Source organism: Micropterus salmoides, unplaced genomic scaffold, assembly GCF_014851395.1.
Source record: "Micropterus salmoides isolate LMB-PRFRI ecotype aquatic unplaced genomic scaffold, ASM1485139v1 Ms_hic_scaffold_23, whole genome shotgun sequence".
Lineage (NCBI taxonomy): Eukaryota > Metazoa > Chordata > Actinopteri > Centrarchiformes > Centrarchidae > Micropterus > Micropterus salmoides.
Genome location: NW_024041484.1, coordinates 4,313,588 through 4,324,668, shown reverse-complemented (window position 1 = coordinate 4,324,668; position 11,081 = coordinate 4,313,588). Strand labels below are relative to the sequence as shown.

At 43.1% G+C, this 11,081-nt stretch overlaps 1 protein-coding gene across 7 annotated transcripts in view; it reads right to left on the bottom strand.

The window, feature by feature from the left end:
* Positions 1–2,385: 2,385 nt before the first annotated feature.
* sbf1 (SET binding factor 1) overlaps positions 2,386–11,081 on the bottom strand; it is a 65,595-nt gene continuing 56,899 nt past the window's right edge. For all 7 annotated transcript variants that reach the window (XM_038738358.1, XM_038738359.1, XM_038738360.1 and 4 more), the window contains 7 exons: positions 9,899–10,025; positions 9,627–9,757; positions 9,152–9,496; positions 7,888–8,093; positions 7,488–7,575; positions 7,184–7,315; positions 2,386–6,486 (listed from right to left, as the gene is read on the bottom strand). In XM_038738358.1, coding sequence (XP_038594286.1) covers positions 6,388–6,486; positions 7,184–7,315; positions 7,488–7,575; positions 7,888–8,093; positions 9,152–9,496; positions 9,627–9,757; positions 9,899–10,025 — 1,128 coding nt within the window. In that variant the 3' untranslated portion in view covers positions 2,386–6,387. The remainder of the gene's footprint in view (positions 6,487–7,183; positions 7,316–7,487; positions 7,576–7,887; positions 8,094–9,151; positions 9,497–9,626; positions 9,758–9,898; positions 10,026–11,081) is intronic.

The following is an 11,081-nucleotide window of genomic DNA, read 5'->3' as shown; positions in this document are numbered from 1 at the left end:
GCTGGATTAAACACATCAGGTGAGATACATTTGTGCGTGGAACATAGCTAAATTACCTAGCTAGTTGCTGATTAGATTTATTATTAGTTTTATTTGACATTTCTAAAGATGCCTATCTTGCCTATCTAATCATTCTATGCCTTTTATTATATAATAATTATTCATTTAGCTGACGCTTTTATCCGAAGCAACTTAAAATTGCTATATATGTTAGAGGTTGCGGGCCTCTGGAGCAACGAGGGGTTAAGTGTCTTGCTCAGGGACACATTGGTGGATGTCACATTGGGAATCAAACCCTTGGTCTCCCACACTGAGGTATGTCTTATCCACTGCATCCGTGCCACCACTTGGCAGTAAAGTGACAAAGATGTCAATAAAGTTAAGTTATCTAGCAACCAAGTAATGAACGTTAGCTAGCATTACAGCGTTAACATGTTGTTGACTTGTATTGTGTGAGACCTGATATTTAGTTCATAGAGTGGTTTCACACAAAATGAAATGTTACTTTACTGTTTTACGGCACTCTGCAACTTTCTTGACATACTAAATGATCTTTTAAAGAGAGAGTAAGGCTGCGCTCAGACTGCAGGCCAAAGTGACCCAAATCCGATTTTTCTGCTCATATGTGACTCAGATCTGATCTTTTTAAAAACTTGCAGTGTGAACAGGCCACTTTCATATCGGGTCGGATCTTTTTAAATGCGGCCTGAGTGTCCAGACTCGGTCGGAACTAATGCAACTTTAACGTCACTCTAGAGCAGCTGTTGTCACAGTTCTTCTGTAGACGGAGCCTCTGAACAAAAAAGCTCCACAAAAGCAATTATTAAACATGTGGCTCTCTTCCTCCTCTACCTTGCTATCATCTGCTCACAAATCCCCTTTCTTCCACCTGAAATCCACCAGATCGCAAGCTCTCTTCTGAGTTATATGCATGCTAATTTTCCGAGCCCACAGGGGAGAGAGAGAGTGGGTTGTGGGGCAGATGCGTTGTACGGCACCAGAAACCGTAATAAAAAGGACAAAGTTGTGAACAGTTGTCATAAATCGGAGAAATGTGACCTGGGAAGAAACCGGGAAAGGGCAATAAAACACGGGAGTCTCCCGTGAAAATCGGGAGGGTTAGCAAGTATGAGCTAACCTCAGTGGCTCCTTGTCGTTTTATTCTTCTGTGCATGCGGGTCACTTTCAGGCCGTGGACGGTTCACACAGGAGCATTGGAATTGAGCTTTAGGCCTGCAGTGTGAATGTAGCCAAAGTGATTCTGCAGAAGGATTGATATTTGAACTCATCTGCCAAACACATACACCCCTCTCTTCAGTGCTTGACACAGCTGATTGGCTCAAACAGTCTTTTGTGGCAAGGTCCACACCACTTTCTTGTTTTCCATTTACAGTGCCAGGGCTGTGTAGGAAAATCAGAATTTTTTTCAGAGCACACAAAAAATGGAGAGCTAGCCAACCGTGAGGAATTCACTGAATTTAACAAAAAGTTTGTTGGATTACAATCACCTACCGTCCCATTAAGTTGACAAACAACATTCATGGCACAATTCAAACAAAATAATTTTTAAAAAGTGGCCTTAGCGTTTGCTACCATACATATTTTTTCCCAAAAGAAGGTCCCATAGGGCTGAAGCAAAAGGGAGGGACATAGGCGCGCCAACTTTGTTTAAATATGTTTCAGAACAATATGAAAATCAACTTGCAGACTTGGAACTCACCTGAAAAAGGAAATCCATCTCAGTCAACAAGTAACGGGTGTGATCATATCTCTGGCATTGCTACTAGTGTAGGAAATGAATGCATAAAGTGTTGGGATGTTCTTGAATGCACCATCAAGGTGAGTTATAAAGCAGCCCATGCTTGCAACTGCAGGTCCTCAAGACAAAAAATGTAACTTTGATTAAACAAACTCAAGGCACCAAGAGTTCACTATCCTCCACATTACAACTGACCATTGTTAAAGGACAATGTAACTGCTAGGCTAATTTAATTCTACCTGTCAGACAGCCATCTGTTTCCATTTCTTTTGGTGGGCTTTAAATTAACTACTGATAAGAGCAGCTTTAAAAAGAGGTAATCCACCAGTGTCAGTGTAAGTTGTGGCATGCAGAAACAGTGGTATGGAGCATTAAAACCAGCTGATAGGAGCTACAAGATGCTGAACCAGGTGTGAGATTTCAGTAGCTATAACCCAGGGACTCTTGATTCATTTACAGATAAATAATTGGACCAAAACAGCCCTGGGGAGAAATGAAGAACATTTCTAAATGCTTTGTTTCCTCTCTAAACTAGCAGATATTTAATCAACATCTAGGGTGGGAAAAGATCTGAAGTGTCATCTGTGAAATTTGCTATTTGTCTACACACACACACACAACAGATAAACATTTAAACCCACAGTTTTTATTTGGATTCTAAAAACTATATTGACATGATTGACAACATAACCCGGCTCAGAAAGTCATTTCTAATTAAAAAAAAAAAAAAGAATAAAAATAAATAAAAGGATTATGTCATTGTTGTGGTTAATGTAGCTGTTACCACAGAAAGATGAGTAAACTAGAGTGAAAAGATGAGCTGGGTCTGACTGGATTTAGACTGCAGGCAAAAGACAAGAAAACGGAGTCTTCCCACAGGCGGGTTCTGGCTGCTGCAGCGATTCCATCGGTTCCTCGCAGGAAGATTATTTTAAGATGCACAAGGTCACCTGAAACTTAAAGCGTATTATCATGATGTTGGCTGTGTAGTTTTCTTGGTCACCAGGCCTTCAGTCTCTAAAACCCAACGCAGCTAGTATTCAGTCCATCTGCCTGTTGGTATGATGGTTAAAACGCCACAGAAAGCTACACGGATACCTTAGCTATAGCCTTTGTTTTTACTATTATCATGCAATACATCAGACAGCTACTGTCAGGGAATAGCAATAGTTTTCTTTCCACTGAGCTTACAAAGCAACAGCTGGAAATCTTTTTCTTTTGTAGACCTGTTGATCAATTTTAGTCGTTAAAATCACTCCCACTCTTTTAAGTTAAATTAAATTTACTTTAGTTTTGGCCTGTTGGTCAGATTAAATAAGATTCAAACAGATTCTAAGTTACTCTAAGGTTTGAGTACACCATATTCCCAAAAAATGTTTAACATAATTCATTAATATTACTATATTATATAATATTGGTATGTTTGGCATCTTTGATTAATATCTTGAACTCTTGACTACACCGTGCATTTTAAATGAACTTGCCAATATCTTTCACTAAATTCATGCATGCAGCACATTTAGGCATCTTGTTACACAATGTCCCGTCTCGTCACGGACTATTTAATGAACACAAAAGGGGGCCATTAAAGTAGCAGCAGGCCAGTGAGCAGAACCCAGCCCCAGGAAGACTTCATATGTGTAAAAATTTATTGTGACTGTATCCAGAACATCCCACCACGGTGGTTGAGCAACAAAGTAAAATCCAAGCAGCCTTTAAAAGCCAGCCCAGAGGCTTCCTCTTCCACTAACACCATTTCCACTCTTGCATTAACAGTTTGGGATAGAATAAGGACAACATGTTTACAAAAAAAAAAAAAGAAAGACATTGAGGGTTTACATTTTTCAAATAAACAAAATAGCATTAGTCACATTAATACAGAAATAAACAAATGGCACATTGAATTCCTAATTTAAAAAATAAAGTGGTGCTTGAGGAACTTTCTTACTGAGGAGACAAGTTAAATAAATTACTACCATAAACGTTACATACAAATCTGGAGTAGTATATACAAAGGAGTTATTAGACACCAAAAAAATCTACAATTTCAAATTTTATGTTCAACAAAGACAGCAGTAGAACCTTATTTTACATAAGCAGAGTTTGTGTTAACAAGGGTGGGTCAGAGTGGTTTGTGTGCGGGGGGGGGGGTCTGACATACCTTTGACAGAAAAAAACGTGACTTGATGTTTGAAACTTTCCAGCTAAACATACTGTTTCTCTATAACTAACAGATGTAGACTCGTCAGTGCACAAGTGTCAGCACTGAAAGTAACAACACAAGTGGGCTGTTGATGCATCTGAAACAGGTACAGTGAGTCTGAACAGCATCAGATTCATATCAGAAGCACGGTACAAGTGAATGTCATGGAACCGTTTGGGTGACTTTCCCTGTCCCCGCATCACTAAAGGAAAAAGTCAAGTATTTTTCCGCCTCTTATTTCCATAATTGTGGTAATTGTGGGTCATGCTAAATTTGCACTCGCCACCTCCACTTGTAGAAATTCAAGAAACACAACTCCAGCAAAACAACATATCATTGCTGTTCAATGAAAAAAACACATATTTCCAATTTTTGGAAACGGGACGATTATGTGTTCATTTGTGGGTTGTCAAATTTCTCCCAAGCTAAATAAAACATGTAAAAATACAAGGCGGAAATGCTGATGTGTAGATTCATGGTGTTTCCAAGACAGCGATGATATATCAGGATGAGCAGTGTGAGCCTCGTAAAGCTTTCCAAATAAATCATTTCCCACGTCTGTCTAAGAGTCCAGACAAAAGTAAACAAAGAACAGAGTCCTCTGGATTAGCCTTTGTAGCTAACTGCATAGGGATCTACTTCCAGGGCAACCAGCTGGCTAACCAAACAAGCTGCCTGTTGGTTTGCTCACAGCAGCAGCGTATGTGTGTGAGGCTGTGGCTCGTGTACATGCTAGAGAAGTAATAGCAAACGAGACCTTTGTTTCTTTTGTCTTCTGAGGAAATTCAATCAAAGCATTTTTGTAGTATCAATTTACCTTTGTTTTTAGTAGAATATTGTAATATTTGATACGATAAGCAATAAATGTTTTTTCTGTAGATTATTATTTTTAAGTAATATGCTAGTTTGCTAACCATGCAGCTAGTTTGACAAGCCAGCTGGTTGCTTTGGTTTACCAAACTAGCCTGCGGTTGGCTACAATAGCTGACTTAGGGAGCTCATTTCTGTTTCCTTTCAGCCAGACTTGTGGAAACAAGCGTGTGAAACAATTTCTGTAGTTAAATTGTAAACTTTGATGTTTGCTGCCGTTGCATTTTCTGACTCAGTCAACAGAGGTGGTGAGAGCAAACACAGTGTTGGCCATAATGGACGCAATTATGAAAATAAGACCTAGGTTTAAAAAATACCTGAATTTTCCTGTAACAAACATCCAGTCCCCGAGCACTGTGGCGAGTCAATATCCATCTCTAAAAACTGTAATCTCTCCGAAGCATCCCATAACTTCACTCTGTTATTAGTAATCCCTCCTCTTAATCTCCTACCTTCCAGATCTCCCTCTAAAGACTGCTTTAAGACGTCACTACAAAATAAATCCCTCCTTTTTCCTTCAGCATCCCTTAAAACATCTGACTGTTAATAGTGGTTGTACTGATTAAAAACACAGGCGAAGAGCAGAGTTAAGTTTAGTGAGGAAAGTTTCGTCTACTTTGTAAACACTCAGTGAAAGTTCACCGACACACTCAATACCTGACAGGCTCCAGTCTCCGCTTCGGCTCTTCTGGTTTGATCTTTACGACTGATTCATGGCTTTCACAGTATCCTTTCACATCACCCCCTGTAAGGATAGGTGATGAGCATTGATCTCTTTCTGGTACAAATTTGAGATTTTGGAAAAGAAAAAAGGTATGGAAATCCTTCATGAACCGTTGAAGAGCGCCTCCCCACCCCCCTGCACACTCAACTTCCTCTCAATATACTGTGAATGGGCTACATCAGGCAGTGAGAGGCAAAGAGAGCAGAGACCTGAGGACTGCTGTTCCTCAGGGCTGTTTTGGTCCGTCAACACTCCTCACACATCTTTTAGATCCTTCTCCAGAGCAGCTGAACGAGTCCTGTACGTAGCTGGGGCTGACGTGCAACTGCAGCTTCTCCGTCATTCCTCCCCGGAGCGTCTTTAGGGCGAGTGGGGTTAGGGTTAGGAGGGAAAGCGGGTTGTGGTTGAACAGGTGGAGGGTCTGGAAAGATCTTCGTGCTGGTCCTAAGCTGCAGGACGCCTCGCAGAAATGGAACAACATGCTTTAATATGCATTTATATAATATGCACACAGACATCCAGCGCACATAGTGGTCAGACTGCCGGGGAAGTGAGAGGCTGCAGCTACTTGGTGAGATGACAGCAAGTGGTTCTTCAGGGACAATTTATTATTTTTTTTTGTCTTTTTCTTAGTTTTGTAACAAAAACACTGAAACGTTGTGACGCGAGGTTATTAGTTCAACACTAGCGAACAGAACAGAGCTTAAGTGGTGAAAGGCCCCTTCCCCTCCCTGGTCCACTGGGATTGGTCGGCAGAGATGTCGTCAGGTGCCGCAGCAGTGCTCATTCGGTCCTGGTTGCATTGCTCCATAAAGAGTCCTGCCCCCTCCCCTAGGCATCTGACAGGCAGCTCTGAACACTGTCCATCCACAGCTGTGCGTTCAGGCTGTCCTGGGCACAGAAGTTGTACACTCGTTTTGTCGTCTTGAGCTGGAAAAGGGAAAAAAGAATAATGAATTCTGCGCACATACATACACTGCTTGCATAAACAAGCTAGCAAAATTATTGTTGTCCAGACATATCAGTGACAGCGATACACTGAATGTGGAGAAAATGTAGACATGGTGTTTTATTTTGAAAACTGACTGATGTTTCTGTGACTGACTTCCTGCTCGGTTCATCTGCTCTGTGGTGCTTGACACGGCCTCCATCAAAATGGACTCCCCGCGTATTTTCTGAATGGCTGTGATCAGCTCTGGCAGCCAGAACGCAACACAGCCGTGCCCGGTGGAATCTAGCTTTAAGGCTTCAGGCAGTTTCAGTTTTTACACATTTATCAACCACACCCTCATTTGGTGGAACTCAAGCTAACAGCCACCTTTAACTAAACTTTAACTTTAGCTAAGACGACGTGAGAGTTGGGGCGCCCGATGTACAAGGACTAGACTTTCTGTTTGTATCTGCTTTCACTTGTTGACTACTATATGCACTAAAATCATTCATTAGGTTCTAATTATCTGGCGTGACTACAATGCAAGTAATAGGGGTAACCATATTGGAATAATGAATGAATATTAATTAAGTCTGAGGAATGTGAGTCCCCCCCCCCATTCTTCCTACATGATGAGAAAGCAGCAGCAGACCCCCACACCCAAAGGTGACTTAAACAAAGTGAAGGTGAGCTTACATCAAAGAAGGCTTTCTCCTCGATGTTCTTCGGTGCTCCCATGGTAGGCGTTCCTGGAATGACAGACTCTACATCGGCCAGCTCAATCACCCCTTTACACTCCTTATCCTGCCTGCTCTCGTAGTATCTCAGCTGGGGATAGAGACAAGAGGCAATTATATACATAAAAAGAGTTCAAGCCAATGCCATAAACAAACATTTAGCTCTATGATTTGTGTACTTTTTAATTTTCCATGAATTTGTGGCCTCGGACGTGAATTCAATCATTGCGCCACAGTTTCACTTTCAGCACCCTCCATCTTACCTGATGTTTAGTCTTGTCCAGCACAAACCACCGGGGCCTCCATGGTTTCAATAACGCCCCTCTCTTAAAGAGGATGCCTTCAAAACTCCTAATGTCAAAAACAAAAAAAGAGGTTTATCTGGCACTGGTATTTTCACAGTGGACAAACTGATAACAGAGTTGTGGGATCACTTAAACACTGGTGCACCTCGCTGGTGAGAAACAGCCAAGCTGCCCGATATCCTTTTCACAGTATGCCATAACATAATGTGGGAAAATCAGTGTACCAGTATCTTGGTTCACAGACAAGGCCTCTGTCTCCTGTCAGCTGTACTGTTCTCAGCTCTGGTTGGTTAGAAACACTACAAACCCTCACACAGACCAGCTCTCCTTTCAGTCAGCCAGTGTGGTGGGTACAGACCTGTTCTCGCTCTCGGTGCTCTGGAACTGGCTGTAGAGCGTGCTGGTGCTGGGCCGACCGGCGACAGGAGTGGAGGTGGCGCTGGCCTCACAGTCCAGAGCTAGGTTGATGGAGGAGCCCACACCGCTCTCCTGCAGGTAGACGCCCTGCGAACGGCGCTGGTGGCTTAGGTTAGATGACATCAGCAAGGAGCTGGAGAACGACGGCTGAGGAGAAAGGAGAGACGGAAGGGAAAGGGTCGGTGAGAGTTTAAGGGGCCTTTCAAACCTGAAAGTCCGCACCAAGGTTCATGTTTTGATACATTCGGTTAGTTTTGGTTTGGTTTCACACTGCAATTCTGCGACCGCACTAAAGGACTTTACATGACACACTTGCGCCTTGTCGTCCTCCCTATCCTTGACATTGATTGGTTTATTAAACAGTTCAGCGGGGAGCTTTGACGAGAATTAATGAATAAAAAATGAACATATGCACATTTGCCACTATATTATCATTATGGCATTACTACCTGCAGCACCACGCTAGTTCAAATTCGCAATTAAACGTCCTCATTGTGCAAACAGGAAAGGAGTAGAAGACAGCAAGCGATCCCTCTGCACCTCCGTTTCAAAAGCCAAGATGTATGTGGCAGTGTGCTTCTATAGTGGCCGTCTGTTTGAAAAGATGAGCCGTCACGGGAGATTTATAATCGTGTCCTTATTTCAATGCATTTCTCCGTGCATTTGCTTGTTTCCGGTTTACACGTCAACCGCCAAACTTCCTGTAAATAGTCTGAAAGTCCAAACCATCCAAAAAATGCTTTCATGCCAGAAACGAACCGAACCATGGTTCAGTTTGATCCGGACCGAGACTACCTCTTTTCGTCCGTGGGAGGTTTCACACCTGCAATTTTGGTTCGTACCAAACTGAAAAGTCTGAAAATCCGGACCAAACGAGGTAGGTGTGAAAGCCCCTAAATCAGTGAACCAGAGGACGCAGATTATAGTCTACTTCACAATCAGGTCAAAATGTCACCATAATCTAGTCATGTTCATGCAATGTGACATATTTCATTTAAAACAGCCTGTCAGTCTAGTTGTTCAGTCTGGTGACATTTTGGTTTCATGGTGACAGAGACACACTGATTACTGTGAACAGGTAGATCACATCTTTGTGTTAGACTTAAGTGCTGTTTGCAAAATAGTGTTGCCTTCACAAGCTTATCTGCTAACTAGGAATTTCAAAATTCCAAAAGGCTGCACATGAACGCAACACTTGGTCCCACCTTGCTTTCCAGTTTGACCTCGGTTCTCTGCGTGTTCTTGATTTTATCCCACGTGTCCTTCCACTTTTCTGACGTCTGGCCGAGCTCGGCCTCCAGACTCTGCAGGTCCTGCAGCAGCTTGGTGATGGCGTCGGGCACCACCTTGCTCAGGTTGTCGTAGCACGGCCACACGATGCACCGCTGCGATTTAGGGCCGCTGGAGTCGGGTTTCTCTGGCGTCTCCTCCACCACGCGCTCCTGACGGCCCCTCAGCTCCCAGTCATAGGAGGGCCCCTCTGACAGAGTCTCCTCCATGTAGAAGTCCCATACCTTCAGGTTGGAGATGAAGGTGTATGGCCGTAGCACCTGGAACACACAAATACTTACTTTAAACTGACCAACGAACTTATCAGTAGGAGCAAAGTTTGTCTATACTATCACTGACTGTAACTGGTCAGTATCATTATATCCGCCAGTTGGTGTGCAGCAGTCTCACCTCCTCGTCTTCAGGAGAGAACATGTAGTTGTAGAAGACGGGTGTTTTCTTGTTGAGTCTGTCAATGTAGTCCCACACAGACTTACACACCTGCGGACTTTTCCTCTCGCCTTTCTCCTCATACAGCACTCCTGCACACACACAGAGGAACACAGACGCTGTATCTGGGACTAGGACTCTGTGTCTCTGATGATGGAGCAGTGGTACAGGTCCTCAGAATAAAACTAAAGCATTTTCAGAGCGGCACTCTGTGGACTCAGAAATGTTCTTACCCAGCTCTATGCGTTCATAGTCAGAGTCGAGCAGGAAGGTGCGGAAGCGGTTGGACACGTAGTGATAGGCCAAGAACTTCAGGTAGTACTGACTGAACTCAAACTCCATGGGGAACTGGAGGTGGATCTGAGGGCGGAGGGACAGAGAAACATAGGTCAGGGTTACAGTTTCCAGGGGCACATGGTCCACGCAGGGATGCTGACATGCTTCTGTTTATACTACATAGGGTGTCTGCTAGGCTTAGCCGGCAGCAAGGTGTTACGGTATACCTGGATATTTAGAAATCCTGATGGCACGATTTAAAATACTGTCCAGAAAACACTCGACTTTCTATTAAACTGACACGGAGGCGCTGTATCTTGTAGTGCACAGTACTCGCCACCAGAGGCCAGCCTCTACTGGTGGAACAGGCAGCTGAGCTGAGAAAGATGGCGAGTGCGAGCGGTGGGACAACTTTACACTAGTAAACAAGAAAAATGCCTCTGCTGTTATGGTATATTTTGGGTTTAGTCCTGATGATCAGCCAACAGGATGAAGCTGTGTGTGCATCCATGCCAACAAGTGTCATCTGGTCCTCTAGCACAAATATATGGAAGAAGGCGCTTATTTCCTATCTAGTCATTATTCTACTGGCCACCGTTACTGAACGTTTCAACGCAGCAAGATTTGTCTAAGCTGGCTAACTGCATATTACACACATGGCATAGTAGGCTAGACAATAGCGTACATGCTCCAACGATCACCAGCAGCTCAGCTTTGGGCAGATGACGACATTTACCCAGACCCTTACGGGCCTCCATGGCTACATGAGATGGCCTTAAGATGGAGACTTCCTGCAAGTTTGATTACACCTACAATTAACACACTGGGAAGTATAAGGGATGTATTTTATATTCAACTAATATTATAATTCCTTAATAAGAGCATGCTGGTGGCAAGGAAACAATCCGATTTCAGTCTCTGAATTTAGTGAACTTGCAGTGCAACACTACTAACGGTCAGACTTTACACAATCATTTACTGTTGGTCACTTTGCATCTCTATTACTTCAAAGATTTCTATAAGAACTGCAATCAACGTATACTGGCGACCGGTACTAATATACAACTTATTGTTAGCGTGTGCTTTCTGGTACACCTTGTGGTGTTTTCATACAGCACAGAGCGTCTATAATCAGAGCTC